At 48.8% G+C, this 18,486-nt stretch overlaps 2 protein-coding genes across 3 annotated transcripts in view; one reads left to right on the plus strand and one right to left on the minus strand.

The window, feature by feature from the left end:
- LOC130401541 (uncharacterized) overlaps window positions 1-18,486 on the minus strand; it is a 191,568-nt gene that overhangs the window by 36,357 nt on the left and 136,725 nt on the right. The window lies entirely within an intron of this gene.
- The window catches only part of LOC130401539 (E3 ubiquitin/ISG15 ligase TRIM25-like), a 1,708-nt gene continuing 205 nt past the window's right edge, over window positions 16,984-18,486 (plus strand). The window contains exons 1-3 of one of the 2 annotated variants that reach the window (XM_056605357.1): window positions 16,984-17,029; window positions 17,278-18,345; window positions 18,471-18,486. The exon at window positions 18,471-18,486 is cut by the window's right edge and continues 205 nt beyond it. In XM_056605357.1, the coding sequence (XP_056461332.1) occupies window positions 17,280-18,345; window positions 18,471-18,486 (1,082 nt within the window). In that variant the 5' untranslated portion in view covers window positions 16,984-17,029; window positions 17,278-17,279. Of the gene's footprint in view, window positions 17,030-17,110; window positions 18,346-18,470 lie in introns of those variants that run through there. The other variant, XM_056605358.1, reaches the window with a different exon arrangement.

Consider the following 18,486-nt stretch of genomic DNA (forward strand, 5'->3'; position numbering starts at 1 on the left):
TGGCCGTTTTTTTTACTAAGCCCATTTGGACTTGGCTCAGAAGCAGAATAAAAACATTGTAACTGTTTTTTGAGTATATCCTTGTGGACTTAGACTCAGAATTGGAATAAAAACGTTTTTGCCCATTTTTTTAGTGTCCAGCTCCAGTTAAAGTATCGCAGAGAGTAGCCTTGTAGTGCTGTGTAAGTGAGAGATCTTTTTGTCAGTCTTAACGACCCTGTCATTCACAAAAAACACTTATTTCGGGAGAGGTAAGCTCTAGAGATGCGCGGATGGGCTATTATTTCATCCGCAACCGCATCACAAAACGCTTGATCCGCCCGCCATCCATCCGCAACAATTTTTTTGACTTTTTTCAAAAAAATTGTGCGGTTTTCAAAACCGCACCCGCCCGCCATCCGCCTGTTGTTTTTAGGTATATGCGCTGCTGACGCGAGGCTAGAAAGTTCTTGCCTGTTCTTGAAAGGAGACTGATCCAATGCCGCAAAGATATTTAAAGGATAAAGTCCCTAGTATGAAAGCCTATTGGCTATGTTGTAGCCTATCCCCAGAATATTATCAGTGAAGTGACGTCTGTCTCCGATCGATGCACAGGGAGAAACTTTAAAATAGCCAAGCACATCGGCAAACCTGACCTTACCATAGGCTAGTAGGCCTACACTTTTTTATCATTGTAATAAAACGCAATTTGGTACACCATTTTAATATGGTAATATAGCCTACTGTGTTTTTTTTTTTTGCAAAATGAAAGATAGCCTTTTAAGGAAACACGACTCGAGCCTATTAATTCCGAAATTTCACCGCATTGAAGGCTATATAGGCTACTGTAACAAGCCCAACACTTGCCTGCTTGCCTTGCAAATCAAAGTTTTCCGACTATCTTTCTTACCTTCTTTCTTAGGTGTTGATGTTACTGAGCTAGAAGTTTAACTTGTTCTGCACATCTCGCGCTGCCAATGCCTGATGTCACTTCTGAGTCAAATCACTCCATCATCTCTTTGAAATTCCATATTCCACGAGTGGTAGGCTACAATGACTGGCTGTTTTAAAATATAACTTATACGAAACAAAATAACCCAGGCAGTTTCATCTCCGAGACGTTAAAGCTTCTTCCAATACTGACAGCTGTCTCATAACTTGCAGGTCTTTGGAGACGCGACATAGGACGGATCGTCACTTAATTTAAACTTTTTTGCTTCCGTTAGTGTGTGTGTGTGTGTGTGTGTGTGATAGAGACAGAGGCAGAGGCCAATTTAATGCCTGATGAGAATTGGATTATTTCAAAATGTGCTTGGAAGTAGGTAACGACATTTACCAATGTGTATATATTTTTGAATTTCGTTGGTTAAACCGCCAACCGCCCGAATTTAATTAAAATATTATTTTTTGTCACATCACCCGCCCGATCCGCGGTTTAACCGCGGAGTCCGCGGTTTAACCGCGGAGTCCGCGGTTGCAACCGCCAACCGCGCATCTCTAATATGTACACAGAGCGCAGGAGAACAGTACTAGTGATGATGATGATGATGAAGCGGTTCAGCAGCTCATCATGTCTGGTTCTCCCTCAGATGCCTGTGACCTCACACTGGACCCCAACACGGCCGGCAGACTCCTCTCTCTGTCTGAGGACAACAGGAAGGTGACGTGGGTTGGAGAGGACCAGTCGTATCCGGATCACCCAGACAGATTTGACTACTGGGAGCAGGTGTTGGGTAGAGAGGCTCTGACTGGCCGCTGTTACTGGGAGGTAGAGTGGGAAGGAGGTTGTTATAGGAGTGACAGAGGAATCACAAGGAGAGGAGGGGGTGATGACAGGAGGCTTGGACTGAACAACAAGTCCTGGAGTCTTGATTGTTATGATGATGGTTACTCTGCCTGGTACAACGGTACAGAGACAGTCCTCCCCTCCCCCCCGCTGGCTCCACCAGAGTAGGAGTGTATCTGGACCGGCCTGCTGGCTCTCTGTCCTTCTACAGAGTGTCCCCAGGTGGAGGAGGGTCCTCAGACACACTGACACACCTCCACACCTCTGGTCCTCCTTCACCCAGGAGGACCTCCTCCCGGGGGTCTGGGTAGGGGGGTGGGAGGGGTCCTCAGCCTCTCTGTGTCGGTTGTAGAAAACAAAACGGGCGCGGGACACCTCGCCCCTTACTAACTAGGGTTAGTGGTGGTGTAGTGGTGGTGGTGTAAGGGTTAGTGGTGGTGTAGTGGTGGTGGTGTAAGGGTTAGTGTGGTGTAGTGGTGGTGGTGTAAGGGTTAGTGGTGGTGTAGTGGTGGTGGTGTAGTGGTGGTGGTATAAGGGTTAGTGGTGGTGTAGTGGTGGTGTAAGGGTTAGTGGGTGTAGTGGTGGTGGTGTAAGGGTTAGTGGTGGTGTGTGGTGGTGGTAAGGGTTAGTGGTGGTGTAGTGGTGGTGGTGTAAGGGTTAGTGGTGGTGTAGTGGTGGTGGTGTAAGGGTTAGTGGTGGTGTAGTGGTGGTGGTGTAAGGGTTAGTGGTGGTGTAGTGGTGGTGGTGTAAGGGTTAGTGGTGGTGTAGTGGTGGTGGTGTAAGGGTTAGTGGTGGTGTAGTGGTGGTGGTGTAAGGGTTAGTGGTGGTGTAGTGGTGGTGGTGGAGGGTTAGTGGTGGTGTAGTGGTGGTGGTGTAAGGGTTAGTGGTGGTGTAGTGGTGGTGGTGTAAGGGTTAGTGGTGGTGTAGTGGTGGTGGTGTAAGGGTTAGTGGTGGTGTATAGGTGGTGGTGTAAGGGTTAGTGGTGGTGTAGTGGTGGTGGTGTAAGGGTTAGTGGTGGTGTAGTGGTGGTGTAAGGGTTAGTGGTGGTGTAAGGGTTAGTGGTGGTGTAGTGGTGGTGGTAAGGGTTAGTGGTGTGTAGTGGTGGTGTAAGGGTTAGTGGTGGTGTAAGGGTTAGTGGTGGTGTAGTGGTGGTGGTGTAAGGGTTAGTGGTGGTGTAGTGGTGGTGGTGTAAGGGTTAGTGGTGGTGTAGTGGTGGTGGTGTAAGGGTTAGTGGTGGTGTAGTGGTGGTGGTGTAAGGGTTAGTGGTGGTGTAGTGGTGGTGGTGTAAGGGTTAGTGGTGGTGTAGTGGTGGTGGTGTAAGGGTTAGTGGTGGTGTAATGGTGGTGGTGTAAGGGTTAGTGGTGGTGTAGTGGTGGTGGTAAGGGTTAGTGGTGGTGTAATGGTGGTGGTGTAAGGGTTAGTGGTGGTGGTGTAAGGGTTAGTGGTGGTGTAATGGTGGTGGTGTAAGGGTTAGTGGTGGTGTAGTGGTGGTGGTGTCAGGGTTAGTGGTGGTGTAGTGGTGGTGGTGTAAGGGTTAGTGGTGGTGTAATGGTGGTGGTGTAAGGGTTAGTGGTGGTGTATGTGGTGGTGTAAGGGTTAGTGGTGGTGTAGTGGTGGTGGTGTAAGGGTTAGTGGTGTGTAGTGGTGGTGGTGTAAGGGTTAGTGGTGGTAGTGGTGGTGGTGCGAGGGCTGTGATTGGTCCGCTCGCTAAAACCCGCCGCAGAACCGAAGCAGGTTCACGACTGCCTGGAAGCGTCTGCGGGGTCATCGCTGCATCGTTGGGTTGGTGGCACCACCACTAACCCTAGTGCACTAAACCTAAAGTGTACTAGTGTACTAAACCTCCCAGGGGTGGGGGTGGCGGCTAACCCTAACCCTAACCCCAGGGGGGTCCCCAGTGGGGTCCTCAGCGCCCTAGTGGGCCCTAGTGGGGTCCTCAGCGCCCTAGTGGGGTCCTCAGCGCCCTAGTGGGCCCTAGTCGGGTCCTCAGCGCCCTAGTGGGCCCTAGTCGGGTCCTCAGCGCCCTAGTGGGCCCTAGTGGGGTCCTCAGCGCCCTAGTGGGCCCTAGTGGGGGGGTGGCGGCGGACCCCGGGGGGGGCGGCAGGGGTCCTCAGCCTCTCTGTGTCGGGTGTAGAAAAACAAAAGGACCTCCTCCCTCAGCGCCTGCACGCCTGTAACACACACACACACACACACACACACACACACACACCACACACACCACACACACCACACACACACACACACACACACACACACACACACACACACTCTAAACCCTAGAGCTGGAAACTAAAAGGCACTCTCTTTAAATGTCTTGCACACACACAGTCATAACACATGCTCTAACGTACATGCATGCACGCACACACAAAGAAGCACACACATTTGTTGGATTATTTACACTGCAGTTTCTCTGACTGGACTTTGAAAGGTTAACATCGTTATGACATAATCAATACTGAATGTGTACAATGTCAATGTGTCTATGAGCTCAGCTAATACTCATAATGCAGATCCAACAGAGATAGTGAGGATAAGAACTCTCCCTCTCCCTCCATCCCCCCTCTCCTCCCTCTCTCCGCCCGTCTCTCTTTCCTTTGCTCCGCCCCTCCCTCTCCCCCTCTCTCCCCTTCTTCCTCTCTCCCTCTCTCTCCCGTCCCTCTCTCCCTCTCGCCCCCTCTTCCTCTCTCCCTCTCTCCCCCGCTCCCTCTCTCCCCCGCTCCCTCTCCCCCCCCTCCCTCTCTCCCTCTCTCTCCCGTCCCTCTCTCCCTATCTCCCCCTTCTCTCTCTCCCTCCTTTCTCTTTCTCCCCCTCTCCCTCTCTCCCCCCCTCCCTCTCTCCCTCTCTCCCCTTCTCCCTCGTACCAGCGCGGACGTCTCCGTGATGAGCGGCCGACCGCTTGACGTATCCCTGGCGACCCCGCTGACCTCAGTGGCGGCAGCGCCCCCTCCCCCCGCCCCTCTGGGCCTCCCTCCCCCCCTCCCTCCCCCCGCCCCTCTGGCCTCCCTCCCCCCCCTCCCTCCCCCCGCCCCTCTTGGCCTGGTGGTTCCTCTCGGGGGCTTTGTGCCGAGCCTTGGGGGCTTTGAGTCGTGTGCTGCACGGCACCAGCTCTGGTGTGTGTGACCGGCGCGCTCGGGGTCACGTGTGTGCTCCGTGAGTCGCTCGGGTCACTTGTGTGTCGACGTCCCGCCTTGATCGTCCCCGGATCCGTCCACCGACTCCTCGGTCCACACCTTAATCCTCGTCCGGAGTCCGGACGCCGACTGTGGCGACTTTGCCGACTTCCTCTGCGTCGTTCTCCTCGTCCCGGTCCTGGGTGTCTGGTCACGTTGACCTCCATGGCGAGCGTGTCCACGCCGTGTCCACGCCGCAGTCCGACGGCAGCCCCTGCGGTACTCCCAGAGAGCCGTGGGAGAACACCAACGCCCTGGAGGTGTTGGCCGCGTGGCTGACGAGGAGCCCGGGGAGGATCCAGTGGATCTCCACATCCGGGGCGGTGGACTCGCACGGAGGGCGATGGGCTCGGAGGGACGTTTGTGAGCATGTTTGTACATTGAAGAACAGATTCATTGATCGGTATCGACACTGAAACTACTTATATAATACTGGTACACTGCCACGCACTTATTGTACGTTGTACGCACTTATTGTACGTTGTACGCACTTATTGTACGTTGTATGTCCTGGAACTTAATGTATGCACTTATTGTACGTTGTATGTCCTGGAACTTAATGTATGCACTTATTGTATGTTGTACGTCCTGGAACTTAATGTGGGCACTTATTGTTATTTTGTACTCACTATATTCAGAGAGAGTGTGTGTGTGTGTGTGTGTGTGTGTGTGTGTGTGTGTGTGTGTGTGTGTGTGTGTGTGTGTGTGTGTGTGTGTGTGTGTGTGTGTGTGTGTGTGTGTGCGAGCGAGCGAGCGTGCGTGCGTGCGTGCGTGCGTGCGTGCGTGCGTGCGTGCGTGCGTGCGTGCGTGCGTGCGTGCGTGCGTGCGTGCGTGCGCGAGCGTGCGTGCGTGCGTGCGTGCGTGCGTGCGTGCGTGTGTGTGTGTGTAACCCTCTAGGGCAGTAGAGTACTCAGATTTGGACTAGTGACTAGGTTTGTATGGAGGGAAATAATAAAGTGCCAACACAATGATTAACTGCAGCCATAGGTTACTTTTAATTTGACTGTATTCAACTTTGTAAGAAAAAATAAAATAGATTCTCAGTGCAATCAAGAATAATCAACAATTTTCACAGTTTAGACCATAACATTAGGTAAGAAACAACTCTCTTTAAACACCATTAAATGTCAAACAAATGAACGAATAAAAATAAGAAAATAAATTCCTTGGAAATGTTTAGTTTTCTTAAAGTTCAGTCTTTGTTTCCTTTAGTTTCCTTGGCTCGGTCACTTCAGCATGCATTTATAAAAAGTAATGTCAAGTCAGAGTCAGAAGTCAAAAGTCAAGGGGTCGTTTGTGGCGCTTCAGAGCGCTTTCACCGTATATCAAGTTTTTAGTTTAATTTATTCATGCTAAGGTGCCAAGTTCATCAAATGATGAAGGTAAAGGAAGAACGCTCTCTTCCTCGCCACATCTCGGTCCACTCCTTTGGGTAAGGAGGTATGTTCACTAGCTCGCCACCCCTTCGTCGAGGGGAATTCCATCCAGATTCTCCAGAGTTTCCAAGGGTTTGAAAAACCTAGCCTACATGAAAACAGGCTATTACTACATGGGTCTTGAAATAACACTCTTCATGGCTATATTGGATATCATCAAAATCCTCAACATACTGTTGAAAGGTGGCTTGAAAGGACTGATAACTCAGTGTCTCTGTGACAGTTATAGTATCTCTTTGTCTCACTCGTTGTCTCTCTCTCTCTCTGTCTCTCTCTCTCTCCTCTCTCTCTCTCTCTCTCTCTCTCTCTCTCTCTCTCTCTCTCTCTCTCTCTCTCTCTCTCTCTCTCTCTCTCTCTCTCTCCTGTTTAGCATGATAAAGAATGAAATTAAGAACATTTTAAGATCTTCCATAGGGTTAGCTAAGGAGGATTAGATTTTGTTATTTTAAAGATATAAATACCAACTGATGGTAAATCACATGTTTTTTATTCCAAATATTTTGCATATTTTCCAGACATAGGTCTTCAGGTCTATTATACCCTCTTTCTGTCATAATCCTAACAAGAACCTATTGCGAAAGAACAGAGGTCTATGGGATAAGTTTGCATGTGGTAAATGACTATTAAACTGTAATCTTGGTTCCGTGTGTTCTCTTGGGAATCCAAACTGCAGCGACAGGTTCAGTTATTAAAGATACGTTCACACCTGTTTATCATTATGTAATGCCTACTCTTCTATGATCTTTAGGTCCGTTGATTTATTGTGTACATGTAAGTGACTGTTTTTTTCTGTTATAATTGTTAATGAAGAACAATGGCAATGAAACACTCAGTGGATTCCAACTGAAGGTTCTTCGTGTGGTTTCAGGAGCCACTGGTTCTTTCCCCTTTCTTCAGTTTGGATCTTTCAAGCTGAGCAGTACGTTTCTCCAGAGCTTTCTATTGGTTATCCTAGCAGCACACCTGGAATGTTCCGTCCAGCCCCTTGGGTCCCCGCAGACACTCTGAGGGTCCATGACCCTGACCCTGGACCAGTCTTGCAGTCCCAGGTCTCTGAAGGGTCATGACTGGACCCAGGTCTTCAGTTCCAGGTCTCTAAGGGGTCATGCTCCCTGACCTGGACCCAGTCTTCAGTCCAGGTCTCTAAGGGGGTCCTGCACCCCGTGACCTGGGCCCAGTCTCAGTCCAAGGTCTCTGAGGGGTCCCTGCCCCTGACCTGGGCCCAGTCTTCAGTCCCAGGTCTCTGAGGGTCTTGCCCCTGACCTGGACCCAGTCTTCAGTCCAGGTCTCTAAGGGGTCCTGCCCCTGACCTGGCCCCAGTCTTCAGTCCCAGGTCTCTGAGGGGTCCTGCCCCCTGACCTGGACCCAGTCTTCAGTCCCAGGTCTCTGAGGGGTCCTGCCCCCTGACCTGGACCCAGTCTTCAGTCCCAGGTCTCTAAGGGGTCCTGACCTGGACCCAGTCTTCAGTCCCAGGTCTCTGAGGGGTCCTGACCTGGACCCAGTCTTCAGTCCCAGGTCTCTAAGGGGTCCTGACCTGGACCCAGTCTCCAGTCCCAGGTCTCTAAGGGGTCCTGACCCCTGACTTGGACCCAGTCTTCAGTCCCAGCTCTCTAAGGGGTCCTGACCCCTGACCTGGACCCAGTCTTCAGTCCCAGGTTTCTGAGGGGTCCTGCTCCCTGACCTGGACCCAGTCTTCAGTCCCAGGTCCTAAGGGGTCCTGACCCCTGACCTGGTCCCAGTCTTCAGTCCCAGGTCGTAAGGGGTCCTGCCCCCTGACCTGGACCCAGTCTTCAGTCCCAGGTCCTAAGGGGTCCTGCCCCCTGACCTGGACCCAGTCTTCAGTCCGTTCCTCTCAATGGTGGCCTGGAGGACCATGAGCTCAGTCCTCTGGAGACCTTTCCTCCAACTCGTCACAACAGTGGAGTCTCCATTCACCTCGGTTATCAAACGCTTTTATCCAGAGAGACTTACAATAAGTCCATTGGTCAGGAGAAAGAGAAACAACAATATTTCTCTGTGGGTACAGTAAGGATGTTCATAGAACCAAGTGCCAAGCACTAACCATCACTACGTTAACCCATTCCCCGTACACAACACAGAGAGCTAGGATAAGATGCTACACCATGCTAAGGCCCAATCCCATTTCTTTGCTCTGTCTCAACCCTAACCCTCATTGCTACCCCTCATTGCTACCCCTCATTGCTACCCCTCATTGCTACCCCTAACCGATCCCCTACCAAATGGGACAACCCTACCCTGTGACGTCATCATGGCCTCCCCGTGCCCCCTAGCAGATAACCAGACCCCTGGTAATGTTACAAGAGACAGACTGGCTGCCATTGTCTCGGGCAACGAGCAAGACCCATTGTAAAGATGTTTAACCTGAAATGGTATTTATATTTTGTAATTGGCATGTTTAAATAAAGTATTAAAAAAAATAATAATAATAATACTATTTGTCCCTCGTAATATACCTTTATTTTGAATGTCACTTAGCTACATGTTAAAGGTGGTATTAGGGTGCACTCACACTAGGCCATCTGGCCGTGGCCATTGGCCGTTTTCACACCTAACCGTGCTCAAATGGCCCCATTGTTCTCTGGCCTGCACTCACACTAGGCCATCTGGCCGTGGCCGTTGGCCGTCGCAGCTGTGGCCTGGCCACGGAAGGCTCTTGTACATACGTCATCACGTCGTAACACGTCATCACCAAGCGTCCGCTGCATGGACCATAATAAAGTCTGCCGCCAGTCAGAGTTTTAACAACAATGGACAACAACACAGAGAACAAACCAACAGTTGAACTGCTTGATGTGATGTTTACCGTTTAATGGGAAAGAAGGCTCGTCGCCTTTATTATGTCCGTGGTCGTCGCATTGACTATACATCATCCAGCTCAGGTTGCGTAGCCGTGCGTGTGCGCGTGTCGGCTCATTAGCATCTGTACCGTAGCGGCCCGTGCCGTAGCAGCACACCTCTCCCAAGTGGCCAAATTGGCCCGGCCTCGCCAGACTGGCCACACTCACACTGTCAGATTTGAGCATGTGTTAGGGCCACTGGCCACGGCAGAATGGCCCTAGTGTGAGTGCACCCTTAGATAATAATCGGTTATGTGAACAAGAACCCTTTAGAAGAAACCACTTTATTTAAACATAAGAAACACTGAACCACATATCTAAAAATACACACACACGCATCTAAAATACACACACACGCACACCTAAAATACCACACACACACACACTCTCTCTTTCAGCTTTGAGAGAATGGTGGAGAATCACATCTTCTTCCAACCATTCCGCCAACTTTGCCTCGCTCTCCTCATGCCTCGCCTGCTCCCTGGCACTCTCCTCTTGGAAGGAGTGTCTGGGGTGGTGGAAGAGGTGCCTGGGGTGGAGGAGCATGAGGGAGAGGTGGGGGAGGGGGGCTGGTGGCAGTGGACTCAACGAAGTCCTGAAAGAAAACGAATAAGAAGGAAATAGGAATTATATGCCAGAACTGGTTGATATGGCCATATGTTATGTACAATATATAATAGCTATGTACACAATATAGTACTGCCAAAAAATACATTGATTAACCATGTAATATTACTAATATAATATAATTTATTAGTATATATAATAATACTTATAGAATATTACTAATATAATATATAATATTAGTATATATAATATTACTTATAGAATATTACTAATATAATATAATATATTAGTATAAAGCTTATTTTTAACCTGGACTCACTAGAACATGGAAGATCTGGATATCATACGACATGATATGCAGCCCGGTCTGCAGAGCCCGGTCGACGGCCGGGCTGCAGAGCCCGGTCGACGGCCGGGTGCAGAGGCCCGGCGACGGGCCGAGGCTGCAGAGCCCGGTTCTCGGTCGAGCGGACGGACCCGCGAAAGTCGGCCACCTCGCGATCTTCCGCAGAAAGTCAGGCCGCAGACTTTCGCGATCTTCCGAGAGTCCACGGCCGGGCTTCGAAGCCCGCGGCCGGGCTGAAGAGTATTAATTAATAAAATAAGTACTAGTTAATTACAGAGAAAACACTTACATTTGTGTTTTTCCAATCCTGTCGCATCTGGTTTCGCCCCTCCAGTCTTGTCTAGGATATCTTCTGATTTTCCGTTTCTCGCAAGGTATTGGGGAGCAAGTTCATCAACTGAAGCGCTTTGAGGGTGCCCATCGAAAATCTCAATTTTGAGGGGATGTTAGCCCTCCCCCTACCCCTTAAGCCTACCTGTAAATGGTATTGGATGGGGGTTGGGATTGGGAATATTGTCTGTGTGTCTGCATGTCTGTTTGTGTGTGTGTTGTGGGTGTGTGTGTGTGTGTGTGTTGGTGTGTGTGATGTGTGTGTGGTGTGTTGTTGTGTGTGTGTGTACATTACAAATGTAAACACATTTCGAGGTAGAGGTGATAGTGAAAAGAGAGAAGAATAGTGAGACAGACAGACAGATAACTAAACAGCCTAAAACTTGTTTATAGTTCTCTAAACCCTTTCCTCAACAAACGTCTTCCCTGCAAACAAAGCGAAAGTCTTCAAAATCTGGACACCGGAAATGAAACTAAAAAATAAAACAAATTGAAATCAACCAAAAAAAAAAGACTGTTAGAGGTGTCACCCCCCCCTAGCCCTTCAATGGCCAAAAACCTTCCTGTCGCCTCTCAGGTGGTTCCTGTTTGGCACTGAATCGAATGCAGCGTGAGGGGAGTCCCATAACCTAACCTAGGGACCCTGAGGTCAAACGATGCTTCATAAACAGCCGCGCCGCTGAATAGCACTAATTGAACTAATTAAGGAACAATTTGAATAGAGAGCAGAGGGTTTCGTTTTTATTTTTATTTGATCAACTCTACTTAAAGCTTGTCTTGAGATGTTTATAACCCTTTGTGTAGGGGAGGATGGGAGCGGCCGTTTGGTAACCCCTAGTGGTCGTATACCAGCACGAGCAAGTTTCACCAAAGGAGTCTCCTGTACTTCAGAAAGCGAGTTATGATATATTACAATATCATATTCTTTAATACCTTAAAATTACTACATAGATTGTTTTTGAAACACACATTTAAAATATATTCGATGATTGATTGGTTTTAATGGTGATTATGATTTTTTACATCATCGAGCAGCCGATTCTGTGGAAGCCTGTACTTCACAACCAATGACCAACATGCAGGCGAACACAGGTGGGCCGCGGGAAACTAGGAGGGCCTCATTGTTACCCTTGTATTCGTTCAATGGTATAATCGCTGCTACGGTTAAATATTAGGAGTTACCCGGGATTCATAATAATTCAGGATTTATGTGAAGCCTTGCTTGATCTTTACCAGAGTCAAGATGTATCAGGTGCTCATATCTTGTTGTTAATATATTTCTCTGGCTCACGGACAAAGCGCCATATGGTAAACAGCCTCACATCTTTGGTTGAGCTCCCGGATTCCACCCCCCCCCCCCACCCACCCGCCCCCCCTCGGTCCAAACGGCGCCGGACCACCGGGTCATCACATCACGATGAGGCAAGGTGGGGGGGGGGAAACTCAAAGAGCATAGATAACAGATCACCCAGGCTTTTATTCCCTCACATGTTTTTGCCTTTTTCTGAACCATGCACCCGTTTGGTGTGAGAGCACCATTTATTAATTTGTAAAACCCATTGGGTTGTGGGAGGAACACTGTAGGTGGATAGACACTGCATGAAGTCCCCCTCGTGGGTTAAGCCCTCCAGATTGGACATAACTTCCCTACAAGGATGGTCAATAGCCACAGCTGATTGGCTCATGACATGATGGCTTCTACGTCCCAAAAAAGATTGATGAGCACTAATACACTCACTAATACCAACTTGAATCAAGCTGATGGAGGTGCGATCACATGAGATGCTTCGAAGTGCGACCCACTCCATCGTTTTCCTGTCGGGAAAGCTGCGCTGCAATTTATGGTGGGGAGGGGCCTCTGCGCCACTGTCTCGTGGTGGAGACTCCGCTTTATGTTAAAAAACGTTGACCCCGGGCGTGACGAATGACGCTAAACCAATAGATTCAGGTGCTGTCGAAACGGAAATGGAAGTTTTAAAACGAGTTGATCGTATTGTGTGAGAACACAACGCAGACTTGGCGACGGGGAACAGTCTCTCAGCGCCAGCCTCAAGTCAACTCACCTTACCTCAACGTCAAGCACCAGCAGGTCTTCACCACGCTCAAAGGTCCCCTCCTTGAGGTTCCTGTCGCACATCAAAAAGTTGACCGCTCGTCCCGTCCACAGAAAACTCCCGGACGCGGAGGGTCCTACAACGCCCACCACGGTGATGACGAAGACACCTTCTAAACGGCCGTGTCCCTCCGCACGCTCCCATGCCCGACATCGTCAACAGCCCCGCAGCCGGCCGTCTCCATGGTCAGCCGGGCCCGTCTCCATGGGGCAGCCGGGCCCGCTCCATGGGGCAGCCGGGCCCGTCTCCATGGGGCAGCCGGGCCCGTCTCCATGGGGCAGCCGGCCCGTCTCCATGGGGCAGCCGGGCCCGTCTCCATGGGGCAGCCGGCCCGTCTCCATGGGGCAGCCGGGCCCGTCTCCATGGGCAGCCGGGCCCGTCTCCATGGGGCTGTCCGGCCTGTCTCCATGGGGCAGACCGGGCACCGTCTCCATGGGGCAGCCGGGCCCGTCTCCATGGGGCAGCCGGCCTGTCTCCATGGGGCTGTCCGGCTCCACGGCCGCCGGCGGTGACCGGCTGAGAGTGTGCGGGGTGCAGGCGGAGCGCCGCCCAGCACCACCGCGCCGACACGCAGTGAGTTATTCAGAGAGCTTGGAGATCTTGGTGTTGGATAAATGTTGGAAAAAAAATGAGTAAAGTCCTGTACATAGTTCTTGTTTATTCATTTGTGAGCTCGTTTCGAGGCACAAGTACATCCTGTGTGGGAGCTGAGAACGAGCCCGAAAACGGGCCAGATGATTGGATGAGGATGGCCGAGCGTCCCAGTCAGGAACAAGGCCTGCCTTCCCACCCTCAAGAGCAGCTAAACCCATTCGGGTTTAGGATGGATGTCATTTGTAAGTTCCTGTTAGTAACGGATTGAAAATGTGTTTTGAGGAAGAAGAGGTTTAAGGAAAAGCTACTTTTAGTTAATATAGGCCCACAAGAAAGTCAGTTCCTACATTAGAATCGCACATGGATACCGAAGAAGAAAGAAATGGTGGTTATAAAACAATGTGTTGTACAGGTTGCAAAGACAAAGGTCTGCATCCGAATACTCATACTTGCATACTATATAGTATGCATTTTGTAGTATGCGAAAAATATATCGCGTCTGAATACTCAGTACGCATTCTGTAGTACGGAAGGGACGTTTCCGGAATGCGTACTACCGCCAAAGTAAACACGGACCACACTACGCTATCCCACAATGCAACCGGAGTCTGGTTAACAAACGAAGAAGAGATGGCTGACCCGACACCACCAACAGCGGCTTTATTTGTGTGTGTGTGTGTGTGGTGTGTGTGTGGTGTGTGTGTGTGGTGTTGTGTGTTGTGGTGTGTGTGTGTTCAATAAAAAGGAAAAATTAACTTAAATCGTCTTTTTCACGGAGTCAACAATAACTGTAAATGTATTATTATTTCCAAAACTAAATGACTACCAAATCTCCACATATATACATCATAACCTGCCGGTAAGTCGCTCTACGAGATGACCGACGACGACGCCTTCTAACAGCGATATCCATTTCAAGAGCCATTCGCGGAGAAAGAGAATTTTTTTATTTAATAGCAACGATAACAAGACGGAAAACAGGTAAATTTTGCCGCCATCTGGGGGAGATACGTCATCTCCAAACATCCGGTGGGAGTTTCGGCGGTGTTCGGAAGCGTTCTGAGGCGTTCTACACATAGCTGTATGACCCGTACTACACAGTCAAGTGTAGTATGGTCAAGTAGTAGACACGGTGGACAGGAAATAGTATGTACCTAAGTATTTCGGATTGCAGCCGAATACTCCACAGAAGGACTGTGGAAAGACTCTGTATAATGCAACGAAATGAGGAAATGTGATGAGATTTGAACTGGAATAGTATAGTGAACAGGTGTGGAGATTACTATGTGATTATACATAAGGTCAAAGTGCACGCCTATCCAGTCAGACAAGCTACCCAGTGAACAACAGCGGAGTGGAATAGATGGGTTGTCGTAGTGCACAATGACTTTCCACTGTTTAACTCATAACATTAGCGTGAGATATCTGTAATGTGAAATCTTGTCATCCGATATATTTCTTGAATAATGGACTCTAACCTGTAGGTAATCAAATTGTTACAACAGAATGGACTGAAACCGAGAAATGTCGGTGACGACATTTAGTTAAGCAGGGGAGAATGTGGTATACCCCCTAAAAAAACTCTTATATCGCTTTAACAATGTGTGTGTGTGTGTGTGTGTGTGTGTGTGTGTGTGTGTGTGTGTGTGTGTGTGTGTGTGTGTGTGTGTGTGTGTGTGTGTGTGTGTGTGTGTGTGTGTGTGTGTGTGTGTGTGTGTGTGTGTGTATGTGTTACCTTGGCCCTTTCTTAAAGGTTGGGTACGCGATTTGCGAAACGCCAGCAGATTTTGAAAATACACAACTCAAATGGTCCTACCCCCTCTCCTTCAACGCTGACTCTGACTCCACCCATTCCAAGTACCTGGACGCGCAATCATGCACGAGCGCGAACAGAGATGCGCGAGAGCGAGCCAGGCTAGCGTAGGTTTTCGTTTAACAACATGGCACTACATTCAGCTGTAAATTGCACCCAGTACCGCGGGAAGTAGGGGTTTTGGGGGTGCTGCAACACCCCCTGTCCGAGGCCCTGTCTTATCACAGAAAACGATCATTTCCTAAAAACTCCGGCCAAAGTGGAGATTTCTGAAAACGCCGGTTATGTGTTGTCGTATCAATGGGGAGAACGGGATTTAGGTTCTGAAGCGTCACATTATGCAACCAGGAAATGCTTAACGTCATGTGAGCGTCCGCTGTACCGTCATTGGTCTCCGAATATAAACATCTAAACACCCATTGGAATACGACCTATATTTGGAAAAAAGATTTGAAGACCAGATCTGATTTCATGAATAAATAAATTGTATTCATTGAAATAATATACGAAATAAAAGGCATAGAATAAAACACTGCATTGCCACTAAACAGTAGTGCAAATAGCCGTACTGATGTGTACACCAAAGACTATTCCTGACACTCCTCTGCCCCGCTGTGTTCGCTCTGGCTGTGGTCGCTCCGAACTGTTTCGGCCCGTGGCAAAGCGAGTCATCCCGCTGCTGTCCAAGGCATGTTGAGACGCAGCATTTATTTTAATGCTCATATGTCCCTAGTGCTGAAAAAAGGTTATATGAAAAAGTGTGAGGGGAGCGGTGGTGCGCTAAACTTGTTCTGTGAGCAGCTGGATGTGAACCATGGTGTGAAGGAAGTGAACACAACGATCGATTTTCAACTGTGCGCGCATGCACTGGTGTAATTGAGCCTGCGCTGCTATATATCTTTTTCTTATCAATGTGACGAGTTGCGAGTCTAGTGCAGGCCGGGGTTTTTTTTTCCCAGCACCCCTGCTGAGAATACGTTCTCGCGGCTATGGTTGCACCAGATGTTATAAACATTAAACGGTCACATAAATATTACTATTTTTAGAAAATGTATGTTTGTTTCATATAATTGTATTGGAAGTCATGGTTTTCACTAGGGTTTGCCGCGGTGTGGACATTTTCACACCGAGTAATACAATCGTCTCAACACCGGTATTACCGAGTATAAACGGTATAAACTTTGAAACTAGGTCAACCGCCACACAAGCATCGGTTTTTAGACCCTTCCGTCCCTTCAGTTGCCGCAAACGTTCAAAAAGCAAGCGCCCTAGGATTATCTCTTGATTTCAGTTTTCTCTTTCAGCGTTTTTTATTATCAATTACTCTCTGAAAAGAGTTTTCCTTCTCTTTGCTGGTGGTGGTGGTGGTGGTGGGGATGGTGGCGTCCTTGTCTGCCATGGAAATTGTCTTCGACTGCTAGGTCCAAATGTGGATTAACTAGTTCCAGTAGATACCGCAGGATAACAACAAACAGGAGCTTGCTCTGGGTCACGAGCTCTGGGTCACGAGTACTGCACGAAGGGGTCGCGCGCGGGGCGCGGGGGAGGGGGAGTGCAGTACGACCGTTTGATTGACGTACTTACTGTCCAATGAAACTCGGGTGGCAATGGAAATGATTGGCTGGAGTTTTTCGAGCCCTGCCGTTCCACAGATGATTGACAAGTTTAATTTTCATGTCAGTACTTCTAACTCAGTGGCTGTAAGCGGGTTATGATAAGGATTTCAAGTAATTTTGCAAAAATGGCCAAAAAAGCGAATCACCTACGCAACCTTTAATACCTGCCTGTAAAGTTTGTTCCAAGATGAACCCAATCCAATCCAGCCCAACAAGATGCCTGATTGAAGTGACATTGTTCCGCCTCGAGCAGCAGGACACCTGTACAGTGATGTCATGGAACAGCAGCCAATAGGAGGTTAGTCTGAGAGGAGGGTAAACTGGTCCAACTGGTTGGTTCACAGGATAATTTCCTTGTTACCGAGTCGGACGATTTGGTGATGCTCACTTCATTACAGCAGTGAGAAGACCCAGGTAATTTACTCCACTCTGATCCGGGATTCATCCAAATTTCCGTAACTTATCGATCATATCATTAGGGAAAGGTACTATTTTACTATCATCAGGTATGGGTTGAAATCGTTAGTGAATATGTTGAGTACTCTCACCTGTCACTGTTCACTGCTGTTACTCAAAACAAAACTACTGATTGGCTACTACCTCCATTTTACCATTGTTGTACATTATAAATGATTTAACTTTATTTAACAATGGTTTTCTAGGAATGGCCTCTGTGACATTGTGGTCTGAGGAGGACTTCTCCTGTTCCATCTGTCTGGATGTGTTCAACAGCCCAGTTACCACACCATGTGGACACAACTTCTGCAGAGCCTGTATTACAGTGTTCTGGGATGACATAGTCCAGTTCAAATGTCCTGTCTGCAACGAGCTGTTCCACACAAGACCTGTTTTACGGGTTAATACCCTCATATCAGGGATGGTTGATCAGTTTAGAAGTTCTGTACGAGTCAAAGAGCAGCCTTGCGTTGAACCCGGAGAAGTTCCTTGTGACGTCTATACTGGGACCCAGCTGAAGGCAGTGAAGTCCTGCCTGGTGTGTCTTATCTCTTACTGCCAAACCCACCTGGAGCCACATCAGAGAGTCGCAGGCCTGAAGAAACATCGGCTGGTCGAGCCTTTAGACCGTCTGGAAGACAGGATGTGTAAGAAACACAATCAACTTCTGGAGCTCTTCTGCCAGACTGACCAGGTGTATGTGTGTCAGTTCTGCACAGTGACAGACCACAAGTCACATCCTGTTGTACCTCTAAAGGAGGAATATGAAGTGAAGACGGCCCAGCCGGGGAAGATAGAGGCTGAAGTTCAGCAGATGATCAAGGAGAGACAACGAAAGATTAAAGACATCATAGACACGGTGGACCACAGCAAAGCAGACGCAGACAGAGAGATAGCCGATGGTGTTCAGGTCCTCACTGCTCTGAGTTGCTCTGTTGAAAAGTGTCTGGATGATCACAACAAAACGGTTCAAGAGAAACTGAAATCCACAGAGAAAGAAGCTGAAGGCCTCATCAAAGAGCTGGAGCAGGAAATAAAAGATCTGACCAATAGAAGCTCAGAGGTGAAGCAGTTCACCCAAACTGAAGACCACCTCCACCTCCTCCAGACCTTCAGATCCCTGAAGGATCCTCCACCCACCAGGGACTGGACGACGATGGAGGTCCGTCCTCCATCATACGTTGGGACCTTGAGGAGAGCCCTGGATCAGCTGGAGGAGACACTGAACATGGAGGTGAAGAAGGTGCCTGACCTGAGATCAGTTCCACACAAGTGTAAGTGTCTGTTTGGTTTGATTTAAGGCTGTCAATGTACATTTCAATATTAAAATATTCTTCAAATATAAAGAAATATTTTACATTCAAACTAAATTAAACATGTCAGATGTTTTTCCCTTAAGATATGAGTGCCACCGT

This window comes from Gadus chalcogrammus, chromosome 13 (assembly GCF_026213295.1).
Source record: "Gadus chalcogrammus isolate NIFS_2021 chromosome 13, NIFS_Gcha_1.0, whole genome shotgun sequence".
Classification (NCBI taxonomy): Eukaryota; Metazoa; Chordata; class Actinopteri; order Gadiformes; family Gadidae; genus Gadus; species Gadus chalcogrammus.